Below are 19,212 nucleotides of genomic sequence, written 5' to 3'. Positions count from 1 at the left end.
TAAATAAATAAATATTTAAAATGAAGATAGTTTAAGGGAACACTGGGACAATATCACACTGAACAATAGTCACATCATAGAGTTACAAAAAGAAGAACAGAGAAAGCAAGGGATTAGGAACCTATTTGAGGAAAAAATGACTGAAATTTTCCTAACTTGGTGAAAGAAATGACATACAAGTCCAGGAAGCACAGAGAGTTCCAAACAAGATAAACCCAAAGAGGCCCATACCAAGGTACATCATAATTAAAATGACAACAATTAAAGACAAAAAGAGAATCATAAAAGAAGAAAGAGAAAGGAAGTTAGTTACTTACAAGAGAACTTCTGTAAGGCCATCAGCTGATTTTTAAACAGAAACTTTGCGAGCCAGGAAGGATTGTCACCAAATATTCAAAGTGGTAAAAAGCAAGAACCTGCAACCAAAACTACTCTATTCAGCGAGGCTATCAGTTAAAATTCAGAGGTGAGATAATGAGCTTCCCAGGCAGAAAAAAACCTAAAGGAATTCACTACCACGAAGGCAGTATTAAAAAGAATGATAAAGGGACTTCTTTAAAAAGAAGATGAGGGCAGGCAGATAATGTAAATATGAATAATAAAATGGCAATAATCATGCACTCATCTATAATCACTTTAAAGATGAATGGATTCAAATCTTTAATCAAAAGATACAGGATAGCTGAATGGGTAAGAAAATAAGACCCATACATATGCTATCTACAGAGACCCACTGCATATTGAAAGACACACACAATTCAAAGTAAAGAAATGGAAAAAGATATTTTATGCAAATTGAAACAAACAAAATAAACTCTTCGGTAGCAATACTTATACCAGACAAAATAGACTTTAAAATAAAGGCTATAATAAGAAACAAAGAAGACTATTACATGATAATAAAAGGATTAATCCAACAAGAGGATATAACCCTAGTAAAACATTTATGCACCCAACATAGTAGCACCTAAATATATAAAACAAATATTGCAGACATAGAGGGAGAAATCTACAGTAATACAGTCATAGTAGGGGAATTTAATACTCCATTGACACCAATGGACAGATCTATCAATCAGAAAGGAAATAGCTGTCTTAAATGACACACTAGGCCAGAGATTTAATTGTTATTTTTAGAACATTTCATTCTAAAGCAGCAGAATATACATTCTTTTCAAGTTCACATGTGATAAAAAGGGACATTTTACCACCTAATATAGGTCATAAAACAAGTCTCAATATATTTAAGAAAGTTAAAATTACATCAAGCATCCTCTCTGACTAAAATGGTATGAAATTAAAAATTAATTACAAGTAAAAAACTAAAAATATACACAAACACATGGAAGCTAAATAACATGGTACTAAACAATAAAATGGATTAACAATTACTTCAATGAAAAATGAAAAGATACTTTGGAGACAAACAAAAGTAAAAACAAATCAAAATCTATGGGACACAGTGAAAGCAATCTTAAGAGGAAAATTTATAAAATACTGGCTTATCTCAAGTAACAGGAAAAGTCTCAAATAAACAATTTAACCTATACTTAAAGAAACTAAAAAAAAAAAAAAAAAGCAAGCAAAGCTCAAAGTTAGTAGAAGGAAGAATAGAAGAAAGATCAGAGTGGAAATAAACACAATAAAATCTAAAAAAAAAAAAAACACAAAAGATCAATGAAACCGAGAGCTGGTTTGAAAAGGTAAACAAAATTAATAAACCTTTAATCAGACTCATTAAGAAAAAAAGAGAGAGAAACTAAATAAAATCAGAAATGAAAGAGGAGAACTGACTGTTGACACCACAGAAACATATAGATTATAAAAAAATACTATGAACAATTATATGCCAACAAATTTGACAATCTGGAAGAAATTGATAAATTCCTAGAAACATATGATCTCCTAAGACTGAGTCAAGAAGGCACAGAAGATCTGAATAGATCGATTACTATTAAAAAAAATCAAATCAGTAATCAAAAAACTCTCAACAAGCAAATGTCCTGGATCAGATGGCTTTACAAGTGAATTTTACCAAATAGTCAAATAACTAACAGCTATTCTTCTCAAAGTATTCCAAAAAATTCAAGAGAACAGAAAGCTCCCAAACTCTCAAGAGAATGGAAGGCTCCCAACTTCATTTTACTAGGCTACCATTACCTGGATTCCAAAACCAAAGACATTACAAAAAAATAAGAAAATTACAAGTCAATATCCTTGATGAACATAGATTTTAAAAATTCTCAACAAAATATCGGTAAATCAAATTCAGCAAGACATTAAAAAGATCAGATATCATAATCAAGCTGAATTTATTCCTGAAATTGCATGGTTAGTTCAATATCTGTAAATCAATTAATATGATACACCACATAAACAAAATAAAGAATAAAAATTATATGATCATATCAATAAATGCAGAAAAAGTGTTTGGCAAAATTCAGCATTCATCTATAATAAAAACTCTCTGCAATGTGGGAATAGAGAGAACCTATCTCACCATGTTAAAGACCATATATGACAAACCCACAGCTACCATCAAACTCAATGGGGAAAAGCTAAAAGTGTTTTCCTTAAGAACAGGAAATAAGACAAGAATATTTACTTTCACCACTTTTATTTAACACAGTATTAGAAATCTTAGCCACAGCAATCAGACAAGAAAAATAAGTAAAACACATCCAGATTGGAAAGGAAGAAGTAAAACTGTCATTATTTGTAGATGACATGATACTATATATGGAGAAACTTAAAGATTCCACCAAAAATTAAATGAAAAAACTGTTAGAATTGATAAATTAATTTAGTAAAGTAGCATGATCCAAAATTAATATTCAGAAATCAGTTGCATTTTTATACAGCAATAATGAACTATCAGAAAGAGAAATTAAGAAAACATTCTTATTTACAATTGCATCAAAAAAAAAAAACAAAACCCTAGGCATAAATTTAATCAAGGAGGTACTCATATTTGTACTCATAAAATTATAAGACTTTGAAGAAAGAAATTGAAGAAGATACAAATAAATGAAAGCATATATCATGCACATTGATAAGAAAATTAACATCTTTAAAGTCACCATACTACCCAAAGCAATCTATAGATTAAATACAATCCCTATAAAAATACCAATGAGATTTGTCACAGAACTAGAACTAATCCAAAAATTAATATGGAACCATAAAAGACCATGAATAGCCAAATAGCCACTGCAATTTTGAGAAAGAACAAAGTTGGAGGTATCGCGCTACCTAATATCAAACTATACTACAAGTCTATAGTAATCAATACAGCATGGTACTGGCATAATAGCAGACATATAGACCAATGAAACAGAATAGAAAGCCCGGAAATAAACCCACATTTTTATGGTCTCTTAATCCATGACAAAGAATGCAAGAATATACAGTGGGGTTAAGACATGCTATTTAATAAATGGTTTTGGGAAAACTGGACAGATATATGCAAAAAAATGAAAGTAAATCACTTTCTTATACCATATGCAAGAAAAAAATGGATTAAAGACTTAAACGTAAGACCTGAAACCATATAACCTGTAGAAGAAAACAGGCAATAAACTCTCTGACATTGCTCTTAGTAATACTTTTTCTGATATAGCTCCTTAGGCAAGGGAAGCAAAAGGGAAAGAAACAAATGGGAATACATCAAAGTAAAAAGCTTTGCTCAACAAAGGAAACCATCAACAAAATGGAAAGACTTCCTACTGAATGGGAGAAGATATTTGTTGATGATACATTTGATAAGGGCTTCATATCCAAAATTTATAAAGAATTCATACAACTCAATTCCAAACATCAAGCAATCTAATTAAAAAATGGACAGAGGATTTGAATAAGGATTTCTCCAAAGAGGACATACAGATGGCCTAAAGACATATGAAAAGATTCTCAATGTTACTAATCATCAGAGAAATGCAAATTAAAACCACAAAGAGATATCATCTCATACCTGTCAGAATGGCTATTGTCAATAAATAAAAAAACAACAGGTATTGGTAAGGATGCAGATAAATGGGAAACCTCATGACTGCTGGTGAAATGCAAATTGGTGCAGTCACTAAGGAAAACAGTTTGGAGGTTCTTCAAAAACCAAAAAAAAATAGAACTACCTTATGACTCAACAATTCCACCACTGGGTATATATTTGAATTAATTCAAAACAATAATTTGAAAATATATATGCACTTCTATGTTCACACAGAACCATTTACAATAACTTAGATATTACAATATTATTGACTATATTTTCTATGCTGTACATTACTTCCTTGAAACTTATTTTATAGTGAAAGTTTAAACATCTTAATCTCCTTCCTCTTTTCCACCCATCCCCCCATTTCCCTCCCCTCTGACAACCATCAGTTTGTTCTCTGTAATTATTGATATATTTTCATTATATGGAATGCAGCATTGGGACACCAGTGCTCCAAAGTTGCAGTTTTATTCAGTTCATTGAAAATGCATAATTTTCTGAGCTGCTGTAGCTTACCCCCCCCCCCCAACTTGAACTTGTTTACCCTTCAAGAAATGTCAATCCACTCCAACAAATTGGAATATCCAGGCATATTTCTAAAGCAACCTGCTGTCTTTAGAATCTTCTGATTCGGTTAAACTAATCATTTGTCTGTAACCCTTTGCCTCTTTCCTTTAAAAAAAAAAAGTATGCTTTAATGTGCTGCTTCTTTAGCTATAATGTCTCTCTCTTTTTTCCCCTTTTTTACTTATTCGCTCTATCAGCTTGTTCTCTATATCTGTGGGTCTTTTTTGTTTTTATTTCATTTGTTCATTTGTGTTTCTTTTAGATTCCACATATAAATGAAATCACATGGTATTTGTCTTTCTCTGCCTAACTTATTTCACTTATAATTCCCTCTAGTTTTCATTCTTTTTTTATGGCTAATTAATATTCCATTGTGTGTATAGATACATATACATATATATGTATACATATACATTTATATATATACATATATATACGTATAAACATATATATGGGGTCTTATAACACTATTTACTGTATTTCATGCCCCCAAGTCATACACAGACCAGAAATTTGACAATACTTAGACCAATCTGAATTTAAGTCATTTCCTTAATATCTCCCACTCTAAACTCATTCATTCATTCAGTCAGTCAATCATTCAGTCTGTCAGTCAACAAATAACATTACTATTTTTCTGAAAGTGTACAGACAAGAAATCTAGGAGCTAATCTTATTACTTCTATTTTTCTCATCTGTGCAGTAGTGTAGTAAATAAGAGGTTGGACATTCGAGTCAGACTGTCTGGACTCGAATTTTGGCTTTTCCATTAAAAAGCTGTAGTACTTTGGTGAAGGCAATATAACCTCTCTGTGACTTAATTTCCTCAAGTTAACAGTATGGATAACAATAATATCTACCACAGGTTACTGTAAAGTTTCAAATAGATAATTCATATTAAGCCTAAGAACAAAGTGTGAACATGTATATACACAGATATATATGTATGTATATATTTATATGTTATACATGCATGAATATAAAATCAATAAAATGCATCTACCAAATTAACATACTGTTTCAATTTAAATGTTTTTTTGCATAAAAGCAGAAAATTCAGCAATCAAGGATACTTTGCCTCTTCAGTAGTAACTAGTAATAAATACCAAGGCAAATTTAAAAAAAAAATGTCAGAAATAAAACAGCTGTCACATTAAAAGTGCTTCATGGTCATTCCTATACTAGCAGGTTGCCCACTCAAGTCTTGCCACCAGTGGAAAGTCTCAGCACTCATTCTCTGGTGGAATAAGGGTTGGGTGAGGTGCTTGTCAGTATTTCTCTTCATTTGTGTGTATCTCTATATACCTATCACATTGCCTGCATTATTCTTTACTGTTAGGTTTTATGCATATGACCTTGCATATGCTACTAGTGATTTAAAATAAATTCTAAAATTCTAGCTTTCCAAAAAATAAGTGAGAGACAATAGATAGTAAATGTTGATCTACAACACATTTTCTCTCTCTATATTTTTTCTCTATATATGAGGATTAGAAGGGGAGCAATTTGACTTAACTGGAAATGTTGTGTTTAACTGCTTGCAAACTTTTCAAAATCAGAACCACGACTTATTCATTTTTATTTTCCTACACTGCTTATGCAATACTTTAACTTAAGTTCTACATAAATATTTATTGACAGAAATATACTATTCATAAATAGAAATACTGTTTCATTACATGATTGAAATTTAGCTGTATTCTTTTTAGTTTTATTTCTACTCTTTTGTTTCTTTTTTTTTCTTACCCAGATTAGCAGATGTATATGGATTATTGATTGATAAGGTACTAGGTTGAGGTTATAATGTAAAAGTAGACACTTATGGATCCATTAGCATAATGTATAGTTTTATCTATAACGTCTTCATTCCATTGTTATAAAAGTAACACAAGAAACATTTTCAGTGGCACACCTTTCCCACCAGTTCACTGCAAAGCTGACCAGCTGAGGTAGTTTTTCATTGCCATGATTCTGTCTCCCTTCTTAAATAACTCTGTCCCCAGGAATTCAGTATTTTTATGGTGATCCTTGATTGTCTGAAATATCTCATCTGTTCCAGGTCTTGGGTTGCTGAAGTGACTCAGGTTTTGAAAAACTCATTCTATCTTACTTCTATTTCCGGAAATCCTTTATTTAATTATGGCGATAGATAACAAAATGATAACTTGTAAATTTTACAAAAAGCTGTGTTTTTCTTCAATGAATAGATTTGGATTAAAAAACAATGATTTATTTTATTAAAAACTGGGACAAAATAAAAGGTAGAGCTAGGAAAAAAAGACATAATAACCACATCCAAAATTCTAGACACATCACTGTTATGATTTTGAGTTGTTTTAATTTCAACCTATTTCTCATATCTTTTAATATTGATGAGTTCATATTAGATAAAAACATCAAATTTTACTTTTATTTTATGTCTAACTTTATAGCATTTGCAGTTAATTTTATTTAAAAATCTGCTTAAAGTTCATCTTCATGTTTGATTAACAATCTATCATGAAAAATACTCTTCTTAAATTTAATTTGCATATGTTAAGATAAATATTTAAGTTCTCATTACTTCCCTTTCCTAAAAAATAATTTGCTAATTCTCCAACACTGAAATCTATAAAGTAATCATTCCATCCCCTCCAATTTAGGTTGCCCAATATAATCTTTAGATTTGAAAGCATAGTTAGGTGCTCTGAGATTTTTATAACATTTTGATCTAATATTTTCCATTAGTACTAACAACTCCTTTTTTTAATTTTTTTTTGATCTTTATATATAATGATTTTACTGTGTGGAAAGGTAGGTTCTTACAAAGTTTGGTATTTTTGTCATAAGCATCTTTGCCTCAGATATCTTTGAATCAAGCATTTTTGCCAAAAAAATTTGCCAAAAAATTTTTGCCACACAACTAATGGGCTATAAGGCCATTTTGCTGTAAAAATAGATAAAATAACTAATTCACAGGTTTATTTGTTTGTTTTCTGCTGTTGTTTAGTTTCATTTTCTATTGATGACTCAATCACACCTTTGATATACTTAATGTATTTAAGCTAATTTATCAATTCATTTTTATTTCTTTATTGACAAAGAGCTCTCAGTTACTCCCATTTTCATATTATACATAAATCTTATCTAGCCCTCATGATGACCTATTCAGTGATGTGTAGACGTGGCAGCTGTGGTGGTCTTAAAATAGCATTTTTTCCAGATGACAACGATTTGTCCCAAGAGTTGGTTTCTTATTATGAGACACACTACCCTGGGAGGAGAAGAAGAGGTAGAGGGCCCTCTTTGAGGGCACAGAGTGTAACTTACATTTCCCATAGGACAAAGGCAAAACTTATCTACAATCCACAAAATAAAATAAGTTATTTGCACAGTATTGCCATGAATCTACGCACATTTTAAATGTATTCAAATATTTTGTATTCTGCAATAATTCTTTCAATTTTGTCTTTATTTAATGCCCCTCTTTAATTTTTCTTGATTTTATCTTTTTTTTTTTTTTAACTGCAAAACTGTCTTATAGCTAATTAGTTACACGGCAAAGTGTAGCAAACATCTCTAAGGCAAAGATGTTTACAGTGAAAATACCTAGAATTTGTCCCTATATTATTATTTTTTTTTCCATGAAAATATCTTTACTTCCAGTCCATCTGTTTCAGATAAAATTTACAGGACTTTTTTTTTTTAAGTTTTATATTTATGTTCACAAAGTTTTTCATATCATTCTTATATCTTTTTGTTGTGTTAAAAAAAATATACAACAGCAAAAGGAATATAGCCAATAATATTGTAATGGCTATGTATAGTGCCAGATGGGTACAAGAGTAACTGGGAGAATCACTTCATAAATTATATAAATGCCTAACCATTGTGCTGTATGCCAGAAACTAATAAAACATTTTTAAATGGTTCATATGTACAATGGAATATTACTCAACCATTAAAAAATGAAATCCTACCATTTTCAACAACATGGGTGGACCTAGAAGTTATTATGCTGAATAAAATAAGTCAGACAGAGAAAGATAAATATCATATGATTTCACTTATATGAGGAATCTAGGGAACTAAAAGAACAAACTAATCAAAAACAGACTCACAAATATAGAGAACAATCTGGTGACAATCCAGAAGAGGGGAATTGGGGGGCTGGAAGAAAGTAGTAGAAGGTTAAAAAAGCACACATTAATAGTTGATGTAAGCTAAAATGAAACATCTGAAGAGAAAGTAGGGTGATCATTTTATAAACTATATAAATGTCTAGCAAATGTACTGTGTACTTGAAACTAATAATAAAATTAAATTAAAAAGTCTATTTTTATAATATTTAAAAATAAATAAATAAAATTATGATCTTAATCATTTTTTTAATCTTAACCATTTTTAAGTGCACAATACAGTAATGTTAACTATATGCACATTGTTGAGCAGTAGAGGTCATTTTAAAAACAAATCTCTATTTGGTAGCAGGTATGGATAAGGTTCAAATTGTTCAAAATTTTAAGCATTCCACCCACAACACTTCTGATCCTTTCCACATTGTCGAATCCTTTAGCCAATAAAATAACATACTCTGTAATCCTTGTCTTTACTCAGATTCAGCATTGTTTTTCCCGTGGAAGCTCTAAAGTTTTTGCAAACCGCCTTATCTCATGTGCTTTAGTAAAAACAAATTCAACCATAGGACACTAGAAATATGTGACCTAGTATCAACCCTAACTGAATCTCTGTCTCTCTGTCTCTGTCTCTGTTTCTCTCTGTCTCTCTGTCTCTCTGTTTCTCTCTCTCTCCTCTCTCAAAGAAATAATGTAGACAGGAAGGTGGAACTCCATCTCTCACAATGTTCATGTTCATCTTTCCCCCCACAGACTATAAGAGTAGAGGGCAGTTTAGAGCATTCACACAAGAATCTCAAAAGAAACTCTCTGGTCAGTACAGCTATCTTGAAGAGAAAAGTATAGACTTCAGTGATGTAACTATTAGGTATGTAAAGAAATATCTAAATTTTCTAGTTTATCTAGTATAGATTTGTTTCAAATATGCATTTTGAGGGGATGTATAAATACCATAGTTGACTCATTTACAAATTTTGTAAAGAGGAACAAATACATAGATAAATTCTGTAATATATATGGGTTCTCTTTCACTCTGTAACAGCATATCCAGGGCATGTTTGGCAATAAGTTTTTCTCAGTAAAGTGCAGAAAATTGCACATCATAGATGTTATTTTTGATTCCTTAAATCACATTATACATGTTCTTGTTTTTCAAATTCTTTTCAAAAACATAAAACTCAGCATATTGTTTGTAAAAAAAGGTAACATTTATCAAATTAAGTTGATTTTAATTTATGTATAGTGCATTGCAAGGAAGGCTTAATTTGTGGCCAAGATGGAAAATTTTTCAACTCTTAGGAAATTAGGAAATGTCAATCATATTCCTTTGAGATCTCTTAGGACTTCTCTTGTGACTTATATTCTAGCTTCATATATAGTTACTTTACAAAATTTCTCCTCTCCATTGACTTGGAAGCTTCTGAAGATAGAAACATTGACTTGTGCGTAGATATATCTAATATCTCTTTTTATATGTTCAATAGTCACTTGTGTAATCAAAGTACCAGCATAAAGACTGCAATTCACAGCCTCATAGGTTAGGTGCCACTGAAGGCACTATCCATAAAGACTTTGTCTTTCACAGCTTGCTCTTATGTAGTATAATTCAGTCAAATTCAAAATACATTTCTGGAGGCCATTTCCTTAATAACAAGTGGGAACTTGTGAAGTATATAAATATGAATAAGACGTCGTCCCTGTCTTGTAGGCTTTACAGTCTACAAGAGGAGATAGTGTTGTGTGATAGAAGAGATGGGCAAAGTTTTAGATTCAGGCATACAGATTCATATTCTGCTTCATAACTATACAAGTTATATAAAATTCCTGAGTTTCAGTTTCCTTGGCTATAAAATGGGTATAATAATACTTACTTTATGGGTTTGTTATGTTGGGAATATATATGTAAATATATATTTATTTATATTATATTAATATTAATACAGTACCTAACATTTTAAAGGCATTCCATAAAAGACAGAACAGCTAATGCTCCTATGGTGCTCACTATATACCAAATATTCTTTTAAACACTGTACAAATATTAACTCATTTAACAAAAATGCTCATATAAGTACTAATAAGAAATCCAATTAGGATGCAATATAGTAAACAACAAGGAGGATTAATTCTTACTGAGACCTTAGACAGGCTATACAGAGGAGATATCTTGAAGGATAGATTAAAAATTTGATAGAGATTGAGGGCTTACAGTATGAAAGTACGATAAGCAAAGTCATCAGAGCAAAGAGAAGTAAGAAATGTTTGGAGAGCATTAAAGTTGGTGGGGATAAATGACCTGGAGTGTTCAATACTTAGGGATAAAGAACACTCTGCAAGAATGTTCTATAAAAGAAGATTGAGGCAGCTAGAGAAAGCCCTTCATATCTAGGCTAAAGAAAGCAAATCTATTTTGTGTGTTCCTGGTGTTTCTTCCAGCAAGGTGATTAGAATGTTGACTAGGAGTGGTGGCCCCAGTGAAAACTGTCTTCAAATAATTCAGGTGGCAGAGAACGGTCACTTGGTCCTTTATTGATTTTGGTATTTTATTTGGTTTGTAATTGATTCAACTAGGTGAGATGTTTCATCAGTACAAATTAGAAATGCATGTTGTACCCACATATTCGTGGGCAATTTCTCGTTCCTTATAAGACGTTAATGAGGATCTGGCTCTTCCAGTCATATCAACAAGTGTATGGCATAGATAAAACACCCATTGCTGCCTTCTATCCTGCCCTACAGCCATTAATTGTTTAATAATATACAACTAATGTATATTATTATCTAAACTCTTAAGACTAGAAAATAATGGTGGCTTCATCAGAGTTCTGCTTACATATTGCCTCAGTAAGTCAGCTTAAGATTGGTTAATTTTATGTTTAACCTCCTGCCAATCTTACCAAACTTGTACTCAAACACAAACCTTGCAACTGGGAGTTCCTTTTATCATTAACCTGACAAAAAAATAATAAGAGCTTTGTTTTGTCTTATAACTACTCATACTTCAGTAACCCTTCGTAGATTGGTCTGTTGTACTAAAATGTATCATAGTTGTTTAGACCAAAGAGGGTCAAATCCCCTTAACTGATGCACACAAATCACTTGGATATGATTTCTCTTTTACCTTTCTCTGCACATTCATCTTTCTTGCATTTACCCTGTCTTGGTTACAAATTGAGCTTTTCTTTCAATACACTATTCATGAATTAAAATCAGTGTAACTCGTATAATATTATTATCCTTTCTTTCAAACTCTATGATGAATTTCATATTTTAAATAACGATTTGAATTATAGCAACATCCATAATATCCATCTTTTTTTCTTTTCAATAATATCTTTATCCTTGTCTCTCTTTTCTCCTTTTTCAGTGCCTAAAACACAAATCTAGCCATGCTTAAAATCACCCTCAGCACTTAATGAATGGAAAACATTCCATGTAGTGGTTAGGAAAGGATTTTTTTAATTTTTAAAATCCTGATTTGCCTTCCAGCTGTCTAATTTAATAGCTATATAACATGGACATGTATTCTTATCTGAAAAACAACACTATATAAAGTGTCTCTTAACACTGCTGACTGGATTAAGTGACATGAAGAGGACTCCAGTACTTAGGCTACTGCCTGGTGCAGAGTAGACGTTACTACATGATCCTTGAAATGGACAAAGAACTACAATCCTCTTCATAGTTTCTCTGAACTTATCCCCAACTCTGCCTTCAGGCAGAAGTCATTGCTTTCTTATTTGACTTTCTAATATGGTATCTCACCCTTGCTTATCAACCAATCTTTTCAGAAAGAATGTGAGTAGCCTACTGAAAACACCCTTACACCTATCTCAGCGTAATGCTGATACATGACATATACCCATATTTGTTAAACTGTGAATATCATCTTGCACATTTGGTTTTGCCAACATCAGCCATGCTTCATGTTCTTACATTCTGTACTTTAAATCTTGACTATCTCTTTATGCAATCATCCAGACTATTTTGTAGTTAAATACTTCTTGATTAGACAATGAGGATTTATAGGAGAGAACATTATGAAAACAAAATTATCAAATCATTTTAACTAAAATTATCAAATTTTATTAATGTTATCCCTGTCAACACTTGTACACTTGAATTGACTTTAACAGAGCACCATAGTGGAAGCTGGCATGTGGGCACTATATTGATTCATGTGCCAAAAATTCAGTGTCTTAAGGGACATACAGTTTAGTGACTAAGGCACTGGCATTGGAAACTTTTATTATTTTTCAATGATTCCCTTTTCTAAATTTCTTCTCTGATGTAAGATTTAAAACATGTCCCTGATTTAGAAATTATTTTATAAGCATATAGGATGTAATGTTTCTGGCAAGCCATTTTCTTACTGAACAATAGAAATATAGCAAGCAGGACAAAGTAGAACAATTTTGAAGTTACAGTGACTTCACAAGAAAAAAATTTTAACAAAATTTAGAAAAAATAATAAAAACCTGACACACAGATAACATGTCAAATAAATTAAATTTGTATAAATATATTTTTAATAGCACATGATAATCATAGATAGATGGAACTTTCAATTCAATTTCTAAACTTGTTATTTACCTGTCTTTTGAGAACTTCAGTTAAGCTCTAAGAAACAGATCTTAAACTCTACTCAAGACTTTTTATTTTTTTTATTATCTACAATACTGAGCTATTTTGCATCTGAAAATTGTTATTGTCAGACATAATATCCTTATCTTAACTTAATTCTTGCCATGAATTTGAAATAGAGTGAGGGACTTTTATACCTGGGTGCTACATAACATGTAATATTTAATTTGTCACAGTTGTTCATTGTGTAAAGTGAAATGAAAAATTAATTAGAAAAGACATACTTTGAGATCTAAATATGTCAAACATATATGTAATATAACATGACATTCCCTTTATTTCATAGGAAATACTTCTTTATTTAAAATGAACTATGTGAAGAAAATGTGACACTGGATTATCTTCTTGTATGCCATTTAATTTTAAATTCTAATTCCATGCACATTTTTTTTTTATGATCACACAGAACGGCAATTACAATGCCTCGTTATGCTTCAAATGTCTAAGGAATATTTGTTAATTTTTTTATCAACATGTGACTTCTATTTTTCGGCATATTATTTGCTTCTTTTATAAATAGGCAACAAGATAATTTGTACATGGATAAAGATGGTAGAAATGCGACACTCCTCACAAAAAGAAAATTTACTCAGGATTTCAGCAATTCTTCAGTAGAAATTCAAAAAATCAAAGCTCTCAGAGAAAAAGTTTTTTTTTTTCCCCCCCAAGTAACATGCCCTTATTACACAGATTGGAAAAACTAAATTAAAATAAAATATTAAATAACTCTCCAAATATAGAGTACAATATCAGATAATAGCTACATACAAGGGGATTTTCATTGCGATAATAAGTTGAACTAGAGGAAGGAGAGCTTGGGTGAAACTCACATTACACTGATACAGATAACTTCGTCCTTTCTATCTAATGCCAAAGTCTTCAATACACAAGATTCTAGTGTCCAAGGTTCTCTGCCAGTGAGTTTCTGAGTTTTTGTCAGCGCATTTCTGAATAGTTGTGTTTGGATGTTCTCTTCATCTCTGTGGTTGTAGATAATTTGTAACAGGCACAACACATACTTTTCTTATCTTTTTTGGGGGGAGCGGGGATGGAGTCAAAGAAGCCTCTTAGGAATTACTGCTTTATCTGACTTCATTTCCAAAAAAGTTATTCTTAAATTTCCACCCTCCTCTGAACTCTTGTTTATCTTCTCAGTTGTTCTGGCTCATGGTTTAGTGTTTTGTTTTGTTTTTTCCCTAAAATTTGGGAAGAAATCAATAAGAAATTTGTCTCATATTAGAAATGGTGATGTTGATATTTTCATTCAGAAATATAAGACTGAATTCTTTCAAGACATGGTGCTGTTCATTCCTTCTTAGACTTTAATGTCACTGTGACAAATACACTTTCCCTCCTACCATCAAAGGCCTTAAAGTAGAAAACATTCTGGAAGAGCTAGGGTCTGCTGTTAGGAGGTTCTGCCTTTACTAGTTATCTGACCTTGGCAATTTATTTACTCATTCAGAATATAAGTTCTCATCTGAACTTTCAGAAGTGTAGAGAGGATTGAATGAAATTATATGGTAGAAGCACTTTATGAACTGTGACCCCCTTAAAATATTACTGTTGCTTTTGAATGTAAACTCATCATTCTATTTGGAGACACAAAATTACCTGCTGCGTGTGCTACACTTAGAGGCTGGCTGCACCATGGTATCAGTGCCCTTCCTTGTGACCAGAATGCCCATCTGAAATCACTTGACCAATCTGAGGCCAAAATAAATCTGAAAGACAAGAGGCATTGTTTCTAGAAGGTTATTCTTAAATGTTAAGGTTATTTCATCATGGAATAATGGAGTTTGGGACTCCGGGCCTCTGGGATACCACTGAGTCTGGGAACCTCTATTTCATTTGCAGTGAGTTTACGTGTCATAGAAGAGAAGTTATAGTGGCAGGGGCTAGTCCTCAGACCTGGGCATAGAAGGGGCATCCTGTTAATTTAAATATTAATTCATGGAGCACATTTTTTTCCAAAAATTTATTTTATGGATTTGCATATACAGAATACATAAACGACAATTCAATCCAATTTTATCTACATATCAATAGTAATAATTTTATCTTTGATATGTGCTGTAGTGACTAAAAGCATTCAGACACCCCAGAAATGAAGTAGGGGTCCTTCTAGGTGTCTGATAACATTCTGAAGTAGCATATATCTCTAAATGTATCAAGACATGGCATTTTTTCCCTTTTAATTTGCAGTATCTCTTCCCTTACATTATAAATATTTAATAGCTGTGACTGTTTCACTACTACATCCTCAGTACCTGATGCATAGTACTTGTTCAAAAATAATCAAAGTTTTTTTTTTGTTGGAACACAGAAAGCTAGCTCCAGATCTATCAGAAATATAAAGGGTACGATACGGCTGGACAAGGCTGGAAGACAAAGTTAGAAGGTCCTGAGACTATTGTAGATGTCCAAGGTTTACCTGAGCTTTGTTTCACATACAGGTGGGAAGAGGTTGCAGTAGTGCACAGTTCCATGTGCACACTGAATGACATATAACAAAAGCTCAAGAGATGGCAATCAAATGAATAAATATGACATAACGTCAGCATTGGAGAATGTTGATTCACTTAAGAAATCAACCTAGGTCATATGAAGGAGATTTAAAAAAAAAAAGTCAAGAGTAGAAAACAGAGATAAGCTGAATATATTTTCTGGGTGGCCCTTTGGAACATCTACAACTAGACCAGACCATAAGCACTCAGAGGTGCACAGGATGATAAAGTCATTTCCTGAAGGCAAAGCATATTTTCAGATACGACAATCCCTTAAAGATTAATGAAATTAACATTTGCTGTTAATTTGTCATTTGCTATACAAAGTCATGAGTTTTAGTGATCTGTGCTGAAATATGAGTTCTGAAAGTGAGCCTCTTAGCTAAAGAAAAACATTTCTGGCTGTGCAGCATGTGTTACTTTGTGGATTTTCTATTACTCATCAGAGCTGATGCAATAAATTCTGTAAATAATTTTCAAACCTTTATTTTATGAAAAACGAGCATACAGATAAAGTCAATGTGTATTTCTGGTGATTAAATTAAAGACAATGAAGAGGCAGATTGAATAGGAAATGCAAGCTGTAATCCATAGTAACACTCATCATTTAGGAGATTATTGTTGTTCTTGAGATTCAACCTCTGTCAAGAGATTTTAATTGTCAATTATTAGCCAAGAGTTTCTAACTTTTACTTTCCAGCTCTAGGTTACATTTATGTTTATGTGGCTATGAAATAGTGTTGGTCTTAACATTATTCGTTGTTGATTGTTTAGATTTATTAAGTCATTTTAGAATGTATAGAAATGATATTTTTTTGATGCTGGTACCTAACCATGATAGAATCAAACCAACAAAAGTGGTCTGAAAATTTCCATGGTGTGTTATAGTAGTTGATAATTAGTAGGTTACAGTAGATTGTATTTGACCTTTTAATATGATTCTGATCATGTGGAGATAACTAGAACCATAACCACACTCAGAATATTTAATTATTTCAATTTGAGATTGTGCCAAAATTACCTGATGTGGAGAGAGAGAAACAGAGACAGAGAGACAGAGAAACAGAGAGACAGGGAGAGACAGAGAGACACAGAGAAAGAAAGTAGGAGAGTATATAATGAACAATGAGGTGATATATAAAAGTTTACACCTTTAATTCTAAAGTCTTCATGAGGTTTCAAATTATATGATGTCATGTTAACTGCTTTATAAAGAACAGTTGAAAATTTGGGACAAGTGCTCAGATTCCTGATATCATTTTGAGTTAGTATAGAGAAAAACAAGACGAACATTCAGACTTTAAACCATTCACTTTTTAAAAGGAATCTAGACCATTTAAATAAGCTCTTAAACAATTTATTTCATATTCTGTTCAAATTAAATAAAGCAGAAAATATTGCATTTAATTTAATATTTAAAATTAATAAAATAAGTATAAACTATATATATGTCAAATTGATAATAAATGTCAAGATTTTAATATTAAACTGTATTCCTCCTATAGTATATGCTTTTTCCACAAGCCTTTGGTATAATACATATATATCTCCTTCTCTGGAATCTCTCATACAGATTTATTTTTATTTTATTATTGAGATTTATGGTTGTTACACCTCTGTCATTATGACATATTATTGGCCAGAGCTAGAATTTATTTAGTGTTAAGCTAGGAATTTATCTTCTAAGTATATAATTTACCGAGCCTTCAGTGGAAGGTCTTGCCCTCAGTTTATAAAAAATACAATATCTGTGAAGTGCAATAAAAGGAGGTTATGCCTGTAGCTACCTGCTTAAAAAATCACAAGGAATCTACTGAACACCTAGAATTAATAAGCAAGTTCACCAAGCTTGCAGAATATAAGATACACAAGATAGACATACAAAAATGAGTTGCATTTTGTATACTAGCAATGAATCCATGGGAGGACAGAGAAACTAAAGCTATGGTCCAGCATGTTCCATGACTCCCCACCAAATATCTTTTTCTTCTCAACTTTGTAATTAAGTTCAGAATAAAACTGCATCACATACTATAACTATATCTCTTTTATTTATGGTACATAAAATATTCTCAGACTATTTCTCTTCTTGAAGAGTTTCTTTGTCATTTCATTAAAATTTGAAATTATTTTATTGCTCTAAATCCCTGAAGTTTACAATAGTTGTGTTACTGTCATTTGCTTATTTTGCTTTTCTCTACATTTCTCCTTGAGGACGGAAGTTACCACCCACTTGAATATCTTTTCCCTATATTAGAATTACTTGTATTCTTTTATAAATTTTTGAAATTTATTCAACTTTAATGGTTTTCTTTTTTCTTCAGTATTTTTAGAAATAATTTTTTTTTAGTCTTGCATTTATAGGTTATAATCATTAATATCCCTGGAGAGTTCTGTGATTTTCATTTGTGGCAATTATGACCCCACTCAGGTGATGGATAATTTGGCTCTCATATCTAATCATTTTAAACTCTGTCATTTCTGCCTCCATCATAATTTTTAATTCATCCCATCATCCTCTCCATTTTCACTGCTCATATAAAGCCAGAGGTCAAGTCTTTTTAGTTCATTAGTGTTTAGTTGGCACATATTAAGTACTTAATATTCTTTGGGGAATGAATAAATTAGTGAACAATGGATGTCACTTCCAAAGTACACTTTAATACTAAATTATCTCCAGTGAGCACATCCTGCTGTCATACTTTAACCCAAAACTGGTAAAATATTTTACAGAATCAAAGATTTTTTGACATCAAGATTTTTTACTTCCCCAATAAACTCTTAGTTCATGAATATTCACGGCTCTTCAAAATCTAGTCCTAACCCATATTTTGTCATTTATTTTTATTTATTTTCTTAATTTTTAAGAATTTTTCAATTACAGTTGGCATACAATATCATATTAGCTTCAAGTTTACAATATGATGATTAGACATCTATATAACTTATGAAGTGATCACCCTGATAAATCTAGTACCCATTTGACATCATACATAGTTATTACAATATTTTTGACTATATTCTTTATGCCATCTTTTTTCTATTTTCCTACTAACCATTTTCACAGCTTTTGTATTCTATCCAAATTAAAACACATGCTGTTAATGTCATCTCTTTTTAACTTCATCCATACATTTTCGCTCTAGTTGAAATGTACTGAACCCCTACCCACATACCCGTATATAAGTAACCTCGCAGCCAAACACTACCTTTATTCAAGGCTTGTACCACTTAAATAGTAAATTCTTCTCTGACTAATCCCTTTTCTATTCCATTGTTCTGAAAATAATTGTTTATCTTTTAACTTCCATATCCTTGTGTATATGCATTGTGTGTATATATATATATATATATATATATATATACACACACACACACACACACA

At 31.5% G+C, this 19,212-nt stretch overlaps 1 protein-coding gene across 1 annotated transcript in view; it reads left to right on the top strand.

Annotated features, from left to right (window-relative positions):
- Positions 1-19,212, top strand: part of PXDNL (peroxidasin like) — a 495,544-nt gene that overhangs the window by 461,604 nt on the left and 14,728 nt on the right. The window contains 2 exon segments of the mRNA XM_025043730.1: positions 9,430-9,544; positions 13,841-13,967. Of these exon segments, the coding sequence (XP_024899498.1) occupies positions 9,430-9,544; positions 13,841-13,967 (242 nt within the window).

The sequence above is a fragment of the Pteropus alecto genome, unplaced genomic scaffold (genome assembly GCF_000325575.1).
Source record: "Pteropus alecto unplaced genomic scaffold, ASM32557v1 scaffold62, whole genome shotgun sequence".
Lineage (NCBI taxonomy): Eukaryota > Metazoa > Chordata > Mammalia > Chiroptera > Pteropodidae > Pteropus > Pteropus alecto.
The sequence above is the reverse complement of the archived record's forward strand: the minus strand, read 5'-3'. Positions and strand labels throughout refer to the sequence as shown.